Below are 19,095 nucleotides of genomic sequence, written 5' to 3' on the forward strand. Positions count from 1 at the left end.
CATTTCAGTAAATAAATAAATGATTCACCTGCATTGATTTTTGCGCTCTCTGGCTGACACTCCTTCAAGTACATATTCATCTGTGCTCAGTTTGTGCTTTGAGCAAATCCAGGTATGAACAACTAATGCTGCGTTTACACATAACAGCAACAAGTCACAAATGCCATGAAGTATACATTCTATCACAACTGTGATGATTTGAGGCAGTGGTGTCAGGTGTCCTCAGGAACTGCTGAAACCTGTTACCACTCATTACAATTAATGGCACATGTTGCTGGCGAATTATCAGGAATCATTACGCACGATCAAGAAAAATGTTCCGCGTTGTTGCATGCTGTTCCATGTTGTGAATGAGGTGAATTGTCTCCAGACACACACCCATATTCATCCATCAACTGCTGAACAATTCAGATCACTCCAGTTTGCTCCTCAAAATCCAGATCAGAATAACTTTGTGATTGCATGCTTAGTTGGGTTCTGTGCCATGGAGTGGATCAGAGAGGAGGAGGAGATGGAGAGAGCCAGATGTGTGGCTCCACGCGGCTCTCGTCTCGCTCGTTTTCCCAAACATCAGGCACAGCAGCAACAGCAGGTGAAACACCTGCAGGAGCGCGCTGATGAGCATTGGAACAAGACTTTTTGCTGACTTGGCGTCACTGTCCTTCTTCGGAATATTGCAGCAATGAAACTGAATGCGGTGCAGCAAGGTTTAATTGTGTGCACATCAGAGAAGAATGGTGTCACACTCTATTAAGGATCACCGCTAATCAAGACGTATCAAAATGCTCAGGTGCAACCTCCACGACATGAGGCGAAATGAGGGTGGTGCGTGACATTTGGGGAAGATTTTTTGACAGCCAAAAACATGCTCCACGAAAATCATGAATATCATGCACCAACAAGCACTATTAAGGAACCTATTCAGATGTGTTAAGTCACGTTAAGAATGTCAGGAATGTGCCAAGAATGATGCAAATATGACATTCATAATGCGTCCTGCCTACACTGAAAAAAGTGAAACATCAGTGCACTTCATTCAAAGTACTTATTTACATTGGTCTAATGGAAAATTGTGGTTTTCAGTTTAAATCTGCTGGAATCACTTGACCAAATCATAAACATACATTGCGAAAAACTAAAAAAAAAAAAAAAAGCGCTGTAACAAATTACATCAATTTTTTCAAGTTGATCCAAAGTATATTTTTTTTCAGTGTATGTGTAAATGCAGCATAAATGAAATTTGTATGGTACGGCAGAGACAATGGAATTAGTGTGTATGTCATAGAGAATTTTGTCTGTTTCATTAAAGAAAGTAGCTTCTGTATTATTTTATATGCTTTACAGTCCAGTGCATAATTCCACAAAGACAACAAACTGGTGATAACAATCAATGAATCATGAAAAGTTCTTGTTAAACCACGGGCAACTTCACATCTCTTTTATGTAGTTCATATAAGTTTGACGAGTGTCTCGAGGCGGTCTGTGAAGCACATTTTACAGATTATTTTATCACAGGAGACTAAAGAAAGAGACAGATGAAGCAGTGCAGGCAGATGCAGGATTCCAACTTATACATGGTGCTCACATACAGTAGTGTTCAGAATAATAGTAGTGCTACGTGACTAAAAGATTAATCCAGGTTTTGAGTATATTTCTTATTGTTACATGGAAAACAAGATACCAGTAGATTCTCACAAATCCAACAAGACCAAGCATTCATGATATGCACACTCTTAAGGCTATGAAATTGGGCTATTAGTAAAAAAAAGTAGAAAAGGGGGTGTTCACAATAATAGTAGTGTGGCATTCAGTCAGGGAGTTCATCAATTTTGTGGAGCAAACAGGTGTGAATCAGGTGTCCACTATTTAAGGATGAATCCAGCACCTATTGAACATGCTTTTCTCTTTGAAAGCCTGAGGAAAATGGGACGTTCAAGACATTGTTCAGAAGAACAGCGTAGTTTGATTACAAAGTTGATTGGAGAGGGGAAAACTTATACGCAGGTGCAAAAAAGTATAGGCTGTTCATCTACAATGATCTCCAATGCTTTAAAATGGACAATAAACCAGAGACGCGTGGAAGAAACCGGAAAACAACCATCAAAATGGATAGAAGAATAACCAGAATGGCAAAGGCTCACCCATTGATCAGCTCCAGGATGATCAAAGACAGTCTGGAGTTACCTGTAAGTGCTGTGACAATTAGAAGACGCCTGTGTGAAGCTAATTTATTTGCAAGAATCCCCCTGCAAAGTCCCTCTGTTAAATAAAAGACGTGCAGAAGAGGTTACAATTTACCAAATAACACATCAACTGGCCTAAAGAGAAATGGAGGAATATTTTGTGGACTGATGAGAGTAAAATTGTTCTTTTTGGGTCCAAGGGCCGCAGACAGTTTGTGAGACGACCCCCAAACTCTGAATTCAAGCTACAGTTCACAGTGAAGACAGTGAACAATACTAAAACAAAACAAAAATAGTGTTTGGTTGCAGAACCTTTGTAAACAATGAGGGTCTCAAAACATTGCGTATTTCTTGTAGTCATTTAGATGCTTCCTCCTCCTGCTGATAGTTTCTTGATTCAAGATCTTTCAAGTTTGCAGTGTCAGATTTCAGCTCTCTCTACAGGTATCCAACAGGACTTGGGTTAGGCTTTGTTAGTGGCCAGGTTCATGCTTTTTTCTGCTGTTGGATGTGTGCTTTGGGTTGCTGTAGTCCTGAAAACCCAAGACCTTCACCCAAGACCCACAGTTCTGTAACAAATTTTCTAAAATACCTATAGCTTTCTTATTTCAACATTTGAGCACTTTGATACATTCAGTGCCTTCATTATCTGTGGCAGCAGTGCAACCTGACAGCAAGCTAGAACCATTACTATGCCTAAGTAGGATGTTCTCTGCATGATGAGCATCATTTTATTGCCTGTCAATAAAATGACGCACTGTGTTGTGCTCCTTGCCCTTTTCCCATGCAGCCCTAATTGTATAGTGTGCCTTATGTCATATAGGTGAAACCACTACTCTCAATTGTTCCATATGCAGAGACACTGATTCAGGCCTTTGACTCTTCTAGAATAGATTAAGCTCCCATCACAAATAGCAAGAATGTGCAGGAACCAGGCCAAAATGGCAGATAGTGTCATAATCAGACAGGAAGAAAAGTCGGGAAGAAAAGAGGCGTGGTCAGCCCTGTCAGAACGCATCCAGCTTACCTCATTCACACCTGCACGATGGCATCCAAAGTGTATGTAGACAACAGGTAGATGACACAGACTGCTGTCAGACGGCCTTAAAAGGCACTGAAGACTGCCCGATGTCCAAACATCTGGATGACAAACACAGGACGGGAGTGGGAGGAAGCGTTGTGTTCCACCCTTTGCACAGTCCCTGCCAGTACTGGACACCGGAGTACAACCAACATATGGACCGGACTCACGCCATATGTGTCAGCAAATGTGTCCAGTGGCACGCACACGCATAGTGGCTTATGCAGCTGTTATGAACCCACACACGCACATAGCTGAGTGACAATTCCAGCCTCGCACGGGGCAAGTGTGCATGCATACCATTTGACACCTTTGCTGAAAGTTTGCACCATGCATCAGACACAGCCTTTCCAGCGAACTTTAATTTCCTTTTTCTTTTTTGAGAGGTTTTCAAATGGTTCAAAATGCTGCTGTTTCAAGTTTTAACTAGGTTTTGCTTTTAACATACAGAATACTTCATGAAGTAGCATCTCCTCACCTGGCTGATCTAAGTAAACTTTATATACCAGCCTGTCCTCTGCATTCTCAGGATGCGGGATTATTGTATGTTTCAAAGGTTAAAAAGAAGTCAGATGATAACAGAGCCTTTTCTTGTCATGCACCTGTACTGTGGAACGGTTTGCCTGCTGAGAGAAAGCAGTGTGATTCCTTCAATCATTACACTGTTCATCTAGCAGTCCATTGTCTGAGCATGTGGTTTATGGACCCAAGTCAAATGATGAGGAGCTTTGCTCCTTGTGATGAACTGTAGGTCATGTTGTCCACTGGACTCTTTTTATCTGGAGCATGCACTATGATTGAAGACTATAGGCACGACCTGGGGGAACAGCTGACATAGTAGGCAGGATGGACAGACAGGAATATATACCAGAAAGAAGTTGGATAGGTTATCGCTGATGGACAGATGGATGGGTACAAGGCCATCAAAAAGATGACAACCCACCAGACAGAGCTGAGTATTAAGCAGATAGCAGCAGTGGATCTCACTCATGACTGTTTAACAGTAGTGGCGCATGAGTACACAACCATGTGATATCCAGGACCACTGAAGACAGACAAACAGGGCAAATACACAACAAGATAAGGACTCATTCAAGTGCACATGTGCATCATGTGCAGTGCATAGAGTTACATTAAGGCGAGCAGTTAACTGTGCATACAAGAATGGTGGTACGATGTGCTGTACCACATTGTTAATGTAAAATCTGCAAATGTTAACCATAATTTCAAAATTGTGTCATAGCAGCGCCCTTGTTTACTAGTAGGAACTTTGGGGCTGGGCTTTTCTTTCCGGTCATCTTCCCGATTGGCCAACCTGAAGGAGGACAAGAAACAGATAATTATAGAATGGATGTGCACGAAAAGTGCATGAAATCAAATTAATTAAATCTCCTTGAATCTCACTCTCCTTTTCTACTTTACTGTCAGCTTTGGATTTATTGTCCTTTATCTCATTTTTCTCCTCTCTCCCTGCTCAGATGTTCCTGCTTTCTGACTCACCCCATCATGTTGACTTGTTCCCACTTGCTCTTAAACAGCTTTGTTACAAACTGGATGTACCTACAGCAATAATTTTCCGGCCGAGAACAGAAGCTCCAGACAGCAGTGGTCTTTGCAGTGCCGTTACTTTGACATTTTCTCATCAAACAGGCTCCCTCCTGAAAAGCCTAAATGCCACCCAGACACCTCAGGGCACAATTAGACCACTTTCTTCTGCACAAAGAGGAGGCTAAAGATAGCTAGGACAGAAACACTCATATGCGCAGCACCTTCGCTGCCCATTTATTTAACATTAATAATTGCTTTAATTGGTATTTCAATGGCTATGGGTGCTCTTGTAAGCTGGTGGCTGCAGACTATCATTCTTCATTCCTTCTCTATTAACAAGATCAGATTGGCCCTGAATCTTGACTAATGCAATCAGTTGACAAGCACTTGATAGTAGAACCTGCTCATTAAGGAATTGCTAATGAATGTTCATTTCAATTAATTGGCTGTCATGCTGCAATTATTCACACATACACATGCACAATGATATATCAGACTGATATTGTTCTTTAATTATCTCCACTAAGGTGGCTATGCCTTTGGCTTATCTGTTTGCAGGACTACTGCATAGTTATTAAACACAGATGTAGAGTTTGAAGTTAATTACCACTTTCTAAACACTATGAAACCTGATGCATATTTGCCAAAAATGTGTTACACCTTGATGTAATTTGGAGATAACAAGTAATGCAAAACTGTGCACAATCCAATTTGGTTTGAATCAGGATGGATATCCTGATGTGGCAAATTAGAAATCCATCCATTTTCTATACTTTACTCCAATTAAGGGTCACGGCGGGGGGGCTGGAGTCATAGGGCGTGAAGCACGGTACACCCTGGACAGGAAAGGACGCCAGTCTATCACAGGGCCACAAGTAGACAAGCAAACTCATTCACACCCACCCACCCACCCACACACACACACACACACACACACGCACACGCACACCTACGGTCAATTTAAAGTTCCCAGTTCACCTAACCTGCATGTCTTTGATTGTGGGTGGAAGACGGAACACCCAGAGGGAACAATTCAATACATTTCAATTTTAGTTTATTTCATTTATATACTGCCAAATCACAACAGAGTTGCCTCAAGGCGCTTCACACAAGTAAGGTCTAACCTTACCGACCCCCAACACAACCCACACAATCATAGGGAGAACATGCAAACTCCACACAGAAAGGTCCCAGGTGGGAAGCAATTCAACAACCTTCTTCCTGTGAGTCAACCACTGTGCTAACCACTAAACCACCATGCTGGCTTAGAGGTGCTTGCAAAGTGCAACACCTGCACTTTACAGTGATGCCATAATATAACATATAACATATAACATTTTGAATCCATATTGTCTTCAAAATGTTAGGACTGTCAGGCTGACATTTTAAGGTTACCTAAGATAAACAGTCATGTGACCAATAGAAATATAAGTTAGCATGGTACAAAAATATACACTCAGCCAAAGAGACCTCATGGGATAGATGGAGCAGAAGTTTCACTAGTGTTTTACAATAATTTACTGCTGGGTTTGTCGTAGTGTCTCTTGTGCAAAGAGACTGGTAGCGTGTTTTTGAAAACATGGCTGTGATTGGTCCATCTGATACGTCAGCCACTATTGGCTATCACGCCACGCTCTGTGATTGGCTGTGGTGTAACTGCCGAAAATGTGAAAAACAAACCAAATAGCACTGGTACCACAGTCTCTTTGGAGGAGTGGAACCAACTTACGTTGTAAACAAGGGCTGCAGCCAATCAGAGAGCGGCGTGTCTCACTCAGTCAGCAAAATGTCAGAATCCTGACTAAAAGTTACATGACCAAATAACCCGATACCGACTCCTTTGCCTTGGCTGGAGTAGTGGAACCAACTTAGGTTTGTCGCACAAATGATTGCTGTTAGCAACACCTACCAGGTTAGCCAATAATAGAGGCACCAGTTGATAAACAAGACATTATACCATATTTTAAACATTAAATGAGTGTATCAACGTCTCCACAGACAACGGTAGATTTCACTATGGTTGATAATGGGGATAGTCACCTTGGATTGTGAACCTGGGGTATGTGGGGTTCAAACGAGTTGATGAATTGGACATCTGATTTCAGTGGGCTGACCTTTGAGTACAAATGGAACTCTCCACAAATGAATACGCAGCCAATGGCTGTCTTTTACTTGGGTGTTTAACACTGTGGTCAGTCAGCCTGCAGCCCAGCAGGCTGACATGTCATCAGACCCAATCCAGATTTGACTAAAGAAATGAATGGAAGCTGAAACTTTGCATGTACACCACGGTGCTGCTGGGAAATCTTGACTGGGTTAGTTAGTCTGTGCCATTTGCACAGAGAGAGACTGAGTGCAGAAGGACAACAATAAAGCGAGGAGGCTTCCTGCAAATTGCACGGGGGCGGAATTTAAGGACTCTCACAGGGTTTTCTGGTGCTTTCAGAAACAAGTGGCCACTGCCATGGATTCAGATTTTGAATTTGTTTGCATCTGGGTAAGAGATAAGTTCAAGTTTAGTTGTGTGATTATGCATTGATGTCAATATTCGATACTGTGCTTAAAACGTATCACTCAAGTCACACATTTTATATATCTATATACTAAGAGACGAGTGTATGTGTGTGGGTGTGTATATGACAAACAACATCTCAGAATTGAGCCACATTTGGCACAGATATACTTTGACATATGGGGAGTGACACATGCTATTGAACACTTCAGTAGTATTAGTAGTAGTAGTAGTAGTAGTTGCAGCAGTAGTAGTTAAGGGGAGGGATGCTTTTGTGCTGCAGAACTGAGCAAAACCTGGTCCATATGGATGACCTATGTACATATGGTACATATGGATGAAGACATGGATGACCTCTAATTTCCTGCTTTTAAATTCAGATAAAACTGAAGTTATTGTACTTGGCCCCACAAATCTTAGAAACATGGTGTCTAACCAGATCCTTACTCTGGATGGCATTACCCTGACCTCCAGTAATACTGTGAGAAATCTTGGAGTCATTTTTGATCAGGATATGTCCTTCAATGTGCATATTAAACAAATATGTAGGACTGCTTTTTTGCATTTGCACAATATCTCTAAAATTAGAAAGGTCTTGTCTCAGAGTGATGCTGAAAAGCTAATTCATGCATTTATTTCTTCTAGGCTGAACTACTGTAATTCATTATTATCAGGTTGTCCTAAAAGTTCCCTAAAAAGCCTTCAGTTAATTCAAAATGCTGCAGCTAGAGTACTGACAGGGACTAGAAGGAGAGAGCATATCTCACCCATATTGGCCTCTCTTCATTGGCTTCCTGTTAATTCCAGAATAGAATTTAAAATTCTTCTTCTTACTTAAAAGGTTTTGAATAATCAGGTCCCATCTTATCTTAGGGACCTCATAGTACCATATCACCCCAATAGAACGCTTCGCTCTCAGACTGCAGGCTTACTTGTAGTTCCTAGGGTTTGTAAGAGTAGAATGGGAAGCAGAGCCTTCAGCTTTCAGGCTCCTCTCCTGTGGAACCAGCTCCAAATTCGGATTAGGGAGACAGACACCCTCTCTACTTTTAAGATTAAGCTTAAAACTTTCCTTTTTGCTAAAGCTTATAGTTAGGGCTGGATCAGGTGACCCTGAACCATCCCTTAGTTATGCTGCTATAGACTTAGACTGCTGGGGGGGTTTCCCATGATGCACCCAGTTTTCTTTTTATTCACCTCTTTTTGCTCTGTATGCACCACTCTGCTTTTAATCGACAACTAATTTAGTAGTCGACGAGTCGTTTATTTTATTTAAGTCTTTGTTTTTCTCTCAATTCATAGTTTTAGGCAGCGAGCCATCCTGCCGTCATTTGAATGTTCAAAATTGGATAAGACGGCCAATTAAAACAGCGGCTGTCTTGTTCAATGCTGTCTAAAATGCGCAGTTTACCGGAGGAGCTGTTGGTGTGTGCGTGTGTGTGTGTGCACACGCGCGAACAGAGGCACGAGACGTTACATTCTGCTGAGAACCATCAGTGCACATGACACAGCGAGCGCAGAGCAGAGAGAGAGGATTTTAACCCGAGAGAACATGTTTTAAAAAAAAAAAAAGTGAAACTGCCTTTACTTTTCTCTGTTCTTTCTCTACTGGTATTTTTGTAATGGCACCGTCCTGTTCGCACCATGTGTGAATTTATGAGATCATGAGATGAAATCAACGGTCAAAAATCCTTAAAAAAATGAGAATATTTAAATGAACTGAGGAAAACTTACGCATTCACGGGTTAAACTCTGCTGTGGAGAAGCTGCAGTGATGTTCAGAGGCACAGATCTTTGAACTTTAATAGCTGTTATTTTCCAAACATATGGATTTGTTCAATCTTAAGCTTAATGTAGTGTTCAAGCACAAAACATGACTGATGAGAAAAAAAAATGACTTCATCACACTAAAATGAACTGGAGTCATAAAAATACAAAATAAAATAAAATACAAGCTGCTGATTTTTGTTATTTTTCAAAGTTATTATAAGCTGCAGCTATATATTTTATTCATTTCAAAGTGAGTTACGTCTCATTTTATTCTGATTTATTTATACAAAAAATATGGGGAGTCAAATCAGCCTGCATTGTTCTGTTCAGTTTATATCAAAGTTTTCCTGCACGTCTGTGTGTTTTTTTCCTTCTTTATAAGAGTCTGGTGTTTACATTTGCTCCACAAAGTTTTAAAACACAATAAAATGTTCACACTTTTCTTTATAGCAGTTCTGTGATTTCAGAAATGCAACAGAAACAACCACAAATCAGAAAAAGTTGGGACTATAAGTAAAATGAAGATAAAAATAAAAATGTTGCACTATTCCCAGTTTCTCCACTCATAGAAGTCAAAAGTTCTTCCAGAGTTGTGTCTTTGTGGCTTCCCTCACTTGTCTCCTTCCAGAATGGACATTTAGTTTTTGAGAACTGCCTACCTGACACAGATTTACTATAAAGTACCACACTGTTTGTATTTCTGAATGATTGATGTAAATGAAGTCTAAGAAACAGTCACTGATTTGGAAATGTTCATGTTTTCATCCCGACGTTTCTCGGAAAATACTGCAGGCCTTAATTTAGGAAATTATGTATGATCTGACTAGTCGACTAATTGCAAAAATAATTATTGACTAGTTGACTATCAAAATAGTTGTTTGTGGCAGCCCTAATGGGGAGTGACATAGGCTACTGAACACTTTCGCAGTAGTAGTAGTAGCAGCGGTAGTAGTAGTAGTAGTTAAGGGGAGAGATGCTTTTGTGCTGCAGAACTGAGCAAAACCTGGTACATATATACTTTAACATACGGGGAGTGACATAGGTTACTGAACACTTTAGCAGGAGTAGTAGTAGCAGCAGCAGCAGCAGTAGTACTAGTTAAGGGGAAACACTTTTGGCTGCATCATCGACAGATGTGCCTAAAGGTTGGTGTCATACTTTTCTATTCTCTTCTTTTTTCTTTGAACTTTTATATCTTCATTTTTGCAAGTATCAGTTCTGTAGTAGTAGTAGTAGTAGTAGTAGCAGCAGTAGCTGTCTCTTCTTGAGGTAGCTCTAGTCATGCTCTAACAGTTCTCTGGAATCTGGTACAGCTGGCAGGCGATAGCTTTGTTGGTGAGGATGAAGTTTTCATTTCAGTCTCTGAATCAAACCCACCAGGTAATCAGTGAGTATAAATAATGAAAATATGAAACTTCGTTTCACCTGACTCTGCTATTACATTAAATTACACTGTTATTACCAGGGTTTTACAGCCAATTTATATTTAATTGACAATCAGCTATGACATATGCAGTCAGGTGATGCTTTTATGTTATTATATAATTTTATACCTGCTGAAAGGTATAAAGGTTTTTATCGCTTCCTGTCCAGTGCGTGGTGTGATGGGTTTCATCCTTCTATATTCCAATACCAGGATAAAGGAATAGAGATGATGGATGGCTTAACGTTGCAGTTTATTTTTATTTTTGTGCATAGCGATGAGTGAAGGCACCTTGACATTTGCACAAATTTGATCCCCGCACTGCCGCGCAATTCGTCAGGCCAATGCGCTCGGCTTTGTCCCACTTGACGCCAGGCTATATAAAATCATCATCATCATGACACATTTGCTCTCAGAACATGGCTGATGACACCATTCTCTCATTGAAATTTCTCACAGAGAAATTATCTACAGCTCAGGTTGTCTCGTACGTGTCGTGTGGTGGAGAACGCATTTGGAATCTTGTCTCAATTATTTATAATATATATTGTAATGGATTGGTAAAAAAGTTGCATTTTCATTCCTTCTTATGAGTTAGATAATATCTCTGTAAAGTTATGTTTATTATAAATGCAATGTCTCATTTGAATCTAATTTCACATTCAAATGGCCTGCGCGCCATGACACACAGTGACACGCAGTGTTTTCGAATAGGTTGCACAATGTTCACAACTAGTTCACGTAAGTGGCACAAAATTAATGTGTGCCAGAAATTTTGAACATTTCAAAATTTTCTTTGCACACTGGCACGCAGCCACACACAGATTATGCACAGTTTGCGGTGAGCTTACTCGTTGGTACGCAATCTTGCATGCCAATGAGTAAACTCAGGGATCAAATTTGTGCAAGTAACAAGGTGCCTTTAGCTTTACATTTATTGCACAGTGGCAACTGTGGAACCTCCAAAAACCCACTGTGTCACCAATTCCTGAAATTTGTGGTGCAACCATTGTCCGATCAAAAAACTACATTGGGACTGTTTAAAAAGCAGAATCCTGAACTTTGTGACACAATAGAATGCCTGCAAATAGAAGTAGCCTGTTCTCCCAGTGAAGCGCGGCCGGCTGCGGGAACGCACGTATGTGTGCTTGAACTTAACTCAGCTAATGGGATTTTTCCTCTGCGCGCCTTACATCCCATTTCAGTCTATTGAAGGTCATTGAGGCAGAAAACGCAGTGAAAAACACTCTTGAATGCAACCTGCTTCCATGCACTTCAGCAAGTGTGTGCATGTACTTGTGTATGTATGCGCGTGTTGGCATGAGCTATGCACATGCACTGATTTGACTGTGCGTGAGTCAATGTATTTCACATTTCCTCTTCATGCTGCTCGCCTTCTATCTTCTGTCTCTGTCTCCAGCATGTACGCACTTTTAAAAAAGAAAAAAAAATCCTTCCTTGCTTATCAGGGATGCAGATGGTGTGGTCACAGAGAGAGAGAAGTAGAGTGAAAGAAGCAGAGTGACTGGCGAGCGACGCGATTTTGGCAGGGTCGGCAATGGGAGGACCCATTGTGATGCAACATTGCATAAATAATGCCACAGGGCTTCTAAATGCACCGTTGCCATGGTGACTTTTGTGCCTCGGTGAACACAGTGTGTGTGTTTCATGGCCCCGAGGGAGGGAGAGAGAGAGAGAGAGAGAGAGAGAGAGAGAGAGAGAGAGAGAGAGAGAGGTTGACTTGTAGTCATCTCAAGTGACACTTGTAGTTGTTCTCCCTCTCTGTCTCTGTTTTGCTTTCTGTCTCTGTCCAATTTGCTCTCTCACTCTGCTTCTCTGCCAACCGTGTCTCGTCCCAGGACAGATGAATGTTTGGAGGACAGACAGAGTGAAAGTTTCTGTTACTTTCTGGCTGGAGGGCATCAAAGAAAATCGGAATATGGAGTTGATCCGTGTTTCTGTATGAAGCATGGTCCATGTGAAGGTATGTCTGCTCAGATTCCTCCTTTTTGTTAAGTCTTCCTTGCTATATATTTGAGCTTTTTATGTATTTTTTTTATTGGCTGGTTTTTACAAGCATTTTTTGAGGATATCCCATTTTTTTTTTCTTGCACGTCCTCTTGTGGCGGTGTGGTAACAGGTGTCTGCCTGTCAGCGTCGAAACAGAGAGCACAAAGGCCGTGGAAAAAGGAGGGAGCAGTTGAGTTCTTTTCCAGAAAGCTTCCAACCAAATTCTCACGGCTCCGCGTGGTGTTGTTTAGTCGCCTCACCTCTTCGGGTTATCTCCAAAATCTTCATCATCTGCTGTGGAGGAGGTGTTGCCTCTTGGTTCCTCAAAATGGGATTCTTGTAGCTTTTTAGCATTTCTCTTTAGGATTTTTAGGTTGATTTGTGGAAAGAGGAAATTAGAGTATTATACTTAGGTTTGTTTTTTCATCAAAGGAGCACAAATTGTATATTTGTTTGTGTATTTGGTTGCTTTCACCTTAATGATGAAAAAGCAGCATTGTCCGAAATAAGATCCATGCATGCTTAAAAGCAATGACTCTGTTTATTAATTTCGTCTTGAAGCTTTTTCTTCAATCTAAATTAATCAAAAAAGTAATTATTGTTCTTTATAGAGTTTTTGAATTTGTTTGTATGTTAGCAAAATTGTTTTTAAAGCTTTTCACCCAACTGTCCTTAAAAAATGGTGGAGATAATCCAACATAGCAACATTAGTTATATTTTGGTGTTGTTTGAGTTTTGGATGTAGCTTGATGTGCTTTTTTTCAGTATAGCAAGATTGCATGTATTTTTTAACATAATGGCTAATTTTCCATAAATTAATAATTAGTGGGGTGATTAATCATATCAAGATGAACCACCTGCTAAAGCTGGGTATTGATTGAGATCTGGATGCCAATTCTGTATAATTTTTTGTATCTTTTTTTTTTTTAACCAAAGCAAGATGGACCATTTTTGACATAGTGATCAATTTCGGATGTTTGCTTTTGAAAAATCCCTACAAGCAAAACCAAAACCAACGCCAACAAACCATTATATTTTGGTGTTGATTGGAATCTGGGTTTGGCTTCTGTCAGTCATCCATATCATACAATAGCCTGGTGAAGTTTTGAACATGCATGGATACCCATCAGCATCTGTTACAATTAAATTTGGGTATTTCTTTCGAACAGGGTACCAAGCTGTGACATGAGGGTCACATTTTCAAGTTGCAAAGATTCATGTGTATATTTCTCTAAAGTTAAACACAAGATAAATGTAAGGCACACATTTTTTGTGTCACATATAATGCATTGTCTTTCAAATATCACTATGCAATGACGGGGTGAAGGGGGAGGGGCACAAAACTTCATCCCAAGCACACTGCCTTGAGCGACAATGGCGGCTTGGGGAAAATACCTGATGATGTAGCTTACAGTCGGGTAGTTCATATCATGTGGTCGATTCATTCATAAAATTCTGAGGCGGTGCTTGACACTATAAGCGTCTGTCACTATGTAAGAAATCCTGTGGCACATGAAAGTGGTTGCTCAACGCAAAATGGGACTAGAAATACACAGTAGCTGTCCCACAAGTGAATTTATAATTTTCCGTCAAATAAATAACAAGAAAGTAAATAAAAATACACCTTGTGAAAGAAATTTCTGGTCGCATTGGTCCTCACATGAATCCATATTAAGCATCTACTATGTAGTAAAGGAGACCCGAAAGCTTACGTACATCATGAACATTGAAATTTGCATTTGAAAAAGAGAATCGCAAAAAGGTATGTGGTGATCAGATTTGTGTGCAGATTATAGCTATACCTAGTATCTAGTAATTCATGACTTTTCAGTATATCTTATCATTGGCTTAAAAATTGTTATACTTATGTCAAAAATATGGCAAAAAACCCCAAAACAAAACATTGGTGACACAAGTATTTTTTTCCTGTAACAAAAAAACTAAAACAAAAAACAAAAACAAAACAAAAAACAATGGAACTTTCCCTGTCATTGTCTTTGACATGTAATATGATGTCTGTTTTACATACTAGATGTGAAAAATTTTGTAAATATAGTTGTTCAGTTTGGGGAAAAAAAAATCATGCTGGAAAATTTGTGACCATCCATTTTACTCTGTATTTCAATCATACGGTAACACCCATATAGTTTCAGATAGGGTTACTATTAATTAACTTGCTGTGTCAGTAAACATGGCTGGAATCATACAGTCAAAACCATTAGTAGTTGGGCAGTAACAGAGATTTTGTAATTTTTCCTCTCTTCACCACCACGATGCCCATGAAATGAAACAATCAAGATGCACTTGTCGTGCAGAATTTCCACTTTAATTAAAGAAATTTAATAATAATAATAATAATAATAATAATAGAGTGACGTGGGCCCACCCTCCTGTGGGTTCACCACCTGCAGAGGGGGCCATGGGGGTCGGGTGCAGAGAGGATTGGGTGGCGGTCGAGGGCGGGTGGCCCAGCGGCCCGGTCCATGCTCACAGCCCCTGGCTGTTGGGACGTGGAATGTCAACTCACTAGGAGGGAAGGAGCCTGAGCTTGTGCGGGAGGTTGAGAGATACCGACTAGAGATAGTTGGGCTCACCTCCACTCGCAGCTTGGGCTGTGGTACCCAACTCCTGGAGAGGGGCTGGACGCTTCATTTTTCTGGCGTCGCCCACGGGGAGAGGCGGAGAGCTGGGGTCACATTGCTTATTGCTCCCCAGCTCAGTCGCCAAGTGTTGGAGTTCATTCCGGTGAACGAGAGGGTCGCACCGTTGTCTCGGCCTGCGGGCCGAGCAGCAGTGCAGAGTACCCTACCTTCCTGGAGTCCCTGGGAGGGGTACTAGATAGCGCTCTGACTGGGGACTCCATTGTTCTCCTGGGGGATTTCAACGCCCACATGGGCGGCGACAGTGAGACCTGGAGGGGGGTGATCGGGAAGCACGGCCTCCCCGATCTGAATCAGAGTGGTGTTCAGTTGTTGGACTTCTGTGCAAGTCACAGTTTGTCCATCACAAACACCATGTTCGAGTACAAGGGTGTCCATAAGTGCACGTGGCACCAGGACACCGTGAGCCGGAGATCGATGATCGACTTTGTAGTGGTATCATCTGACCTTCGGCCACGTGTCTCGGACACTCGAGTGAAGAGAGTGGCAGAGCTGTCGACTGATCACCACCTGGTGGTGAGTTGGATCCGCTGGGAGGGTAGGAAGCCGGTCAGACCTGGCAGGCCCAAACGTATCATGAGGGTCTGCTGGGAACGACTGGCGGAACCCTCTGCCAGTGAAGTCTTCAACTCCCACCTCCGGGAGAGCTTCTCCCAGATCCCGGGGGAGGTTGGAGACATGACCCTGACTGGGGATGTTGTCGGGCGGTGGAAGGAGTACTTCAAGGATCTCCTCAATCCCATCGTCACGTCTTCCGAAGAGGAAGCAGAGACTGGGGACTCAGAGGCGGACTCATCCATTACCCAGGCCGAAGTCACCGAGGTGGTTAGAAAGCTCCTCGGTGGCAAGGCTCCTGGGGTGGATGAAATCTGTCCTGAGTACCTTAAGTCTCTGGATGTTGTGGGGCTGTCTTGGCTGACACGCCTCTGCAACATCGCGTGGTGATCGGGGACAGTGCCTCTGGATTGGCAGACCGGGGTGGTGGTCCTTCTGTTTAAGAAGGGGGACCGGAGGGTGTGTTCCAACTATAGGGGGATCACACTCCTCAGCCTCCCCGGTAAGGTCTATTCCAGAGTACTGGAGAGGAGAATTTGACCGATGGTGGAACCTAGGATTCAGGAGGAGCAGTGTGGTTTTCGTCCTGGTCACGGCACACTGGACCAGCTTTACACGCTCCATCGGGTGCTCGAGGGTTCATGGGAGTTCGCCCAACCAGTCCACATGTGTTTTGTGGATCTGGAGAAGGCGTTCGACCGTGTCCCTCGGGGCACCCTGTGGGGAGTGCTCCGGGAGTACGGGGTCTGGGGTCCTTTGTTAAGGGCTATCCGGTCCCTGTACTACCGCAGCAGGAGCTTGGTTCGCATTACAGGTAGTAAGTCAGACCTGTTTCCAGTGCACGTTGGCCTCCGCCAGGGCTGCCCTTTGTCACCGGTTCTGTTCATTATTTTTATGGACAGAATTTCTAGGTGCAGCCAGGGTGTAGAGGGGGTCTGGTTTGGAACCACAGAATCTCGTCACTGCTGTTTGCGGACGATGTGGTTCTGTTGGCTTTGTCAGATCAGGACCTTCAGCGTGCACTGGGGCGGTTTGCAGCCGAGTGTGAAGCCTCCGGGATGAGAATCAGCACCTCCAAATCCGAGGCCATGGTTCTCGACCGGAAAAAGGTGCTTTGCCCTCTTCAGGTCGGTGGAGTGTCCTTGCCTCAAGTGGAGGAGTTTAAGTATCTCGGGGTCTTGTTCACGAGTGAGGGACAGATGGAGCGTGAGATCAATAGACGGATCAGTGCAGCATCTGCAGTGATGCGGTCGCTGTATCAGATCGTTGTGGTGAAGAGAGAGCTGAGTAGGGGGGCAAAGGTCTCGATTTACCAATCGATCTACGTTCTGATCCTCAGCTATGGTCATGAGATTTGGATCATGACCAATGAGATCGTGAGCACAAGCGGCCGAGATGAGTTTCCTCCGCAGGATGGCTGGGCGCTCCCTTAGAGATAGGGTGAGGAGCTCGGTCACTCGGGAGGAGCTCAGAGTCGAGCCGCTGCTCCTCCACGTCGAAAGGAGTCAGTTGAGGTGGCTCGGGCATCTTTTCCGGATGCCCCCTAGACGCCTCGCTGGAGAGGTGTTCCGGGCACGTCCCACTGGAAGGAGGCCCCGGGGAAGACCCAGGACACGCTGAAGGGATTACATCTCTTGGCTGGTTTGAGAACGCCTTGGGGTTCCCCGGAGGAGCTGGGGGAGGTGTGTGTGGATCGGGAGGTCTGGGCGGCTTTGCTTGAGCTGCTGCCCCCGCGACTTGACTCCGGATAAAGCGGAAGAAAATGGATGGATGGATGGATAATAATAATAATAATAATATATAACTGCCTAACCTGGAGAGAAGTGCATCACTCTCATATTACTGGCACTTCAGACACTTCATAACGGAAAGTTTGTGTACATGAGAGAATGTTTCCATCAGTTCTTCTGTATTCAGTCTTGACAAGTACACGTACATAAAGCACTTCCCTGTGCTTGGAATATAGTTAATGGACAACTTCATATTACCTTAGCAACATAATATCCATAACAAGCTGCATAACAAAGTCACCCTCAGTACACTTCTTCACACATGGTTGTTTATCTGTTTGACTGATCTGGATGTAATACGAGGGCTGTCAATAAAGTATACATCCTTTTTTTAAAAAAAAACTATATGGATTTCATTCATATGTTTTTACGTCAGACATGCTTGAACCCTCGTGCGCATGCGTGAGTTTTTCCACGCCTGTCGGTGACATCATCCGCCTGTGAGCACTCCTTGTGGGAGGAGTCGTCCAACCCCTCATCGGAATTCCTTTGTCTGAGAAGTTGCTGAGAGACTGGCGCTTTGTTTGATCAAACTTTTTTCTAAACCTGTGAGACACATCGAAGTGGACACGGTTCGAAAAATTAAGCTGGTTTTCGGTGAAAATTTTAACGGCTGATGAGAGATTTTGAGGTGATACTGTGCTTTAAGGACTTCCCACGGAGCGAGACGTCGCGCAGCGCTCCCAGGCGCCGTCGTCAGCATGTTTCAAGCTGAAAACCTCCACATTTCAGGCTCTATTGATCCAGGACATCGTGAGATAACAGAGAAGTTTCAGAAGAAGTCGGTTTCAGCATTTTATCCGGATATTCCACTGTTAAAGGAGATTTTTTAATGAAAGACGTGCGGACGGGTCCGCGCGTCGGGACGCAGCTGGCGCGGTGCGGCGGCACAGGAAAAACACCTCCGTGTTGATAACCATTTGTAAAATCCAGGCGGCTTTTGATGGCTTTCAGTGGAGTGAGTATATGAGAAATTGTTTAACAGCTGGACATGTTCCAACTTGTCCTTAAGGCTTCCAACGGAGGTGTTTTTCCTGTGGCGGAGCGTCGTGGCGGCTGCGAGCCGACCCTGCGATCCGCCCTCACATCTTTCATTAAAAAAATCTCCTTTAACAGTGGAATATCCGGATAAAATCCTGAAACCGACTTCTTCTGAAACTTCTCTGTTCTCTCACGACGTCCTGGATCAATAGAGCCTGAAATGTGGAGGTTTTCAGCTTATTGTATACATGATTCAGAATGTCTTAACTGTGTCATTAGGGTAAAAACCCTGTAGTTGCTTCAGGTATCACCAGTGTTTTTGCAAACATGTACAGACTGAGCTCTCAGATGCTGTTTCATGGAATTAACACTTCGTATAATCAGTATGTGTCAAAGAAACAATCCAAATTTAGCCTAATTTCTGTGTAATTAGGATTTTAAAGTGGCTGTTTTTAACATGTCATGGAGTAGCTCTATGTCTAAAGTTAAACATTTGCAGTATTTAGGTAATGTTATATCTTTTTGAAAAGAGCCTCTCTGTATTCACTCCCTGCTATGGGAACAGCACCTGGTAATACCCTT

General features: G+C 42.7%; 1 protein-coding gene across 9 annotated transcripts in view; it reads left to right on the top strand.

The window, feature by feature from the left end:
• ctnnd2b (catenin (cadherin-associated protein), delta 2b) overlaps positions 1-19,095 on the top strand; it is a 638,149-nt gene that overhangs the window by 163,061 nt on the left and 455,993 nt on the right. The window contains exon 1 of one of the 9 annotated variants that reach the window (XM_034183542.1): positions 12,330-12,501. The exons of the other annotated variants lie outside the window; for them this stretch is intronic. Within the exon in view, the coding sequence (XP_034039433.1) occupies positions 12,487-12,501 (15 nt within the window). The 5' untranslated portion in view covers positions 12,330-12,486. Of the gene's footprint in view, positions 1-12,329; positions 12,502-19,095 lie in introns of those variants that run through there. 9 annotated transcript variants of the gene reach the window in all.

Source organism: Thalassophryne amazonica, chromosome 12 (genome assembly GCF_902500255.1).
Source record: "Thalassophryne amazonica chromosome 12, fThaAma1.1, whole genome shotgun sequence".
In the NCBI taxonomy this organism is placed as follows: Eukaryota; Metazoa; Chordata; class Actinopteri; order Batrachoidiformes; family Batrachoididae; genus Thalassophryne; species Thalassophryne amazonica.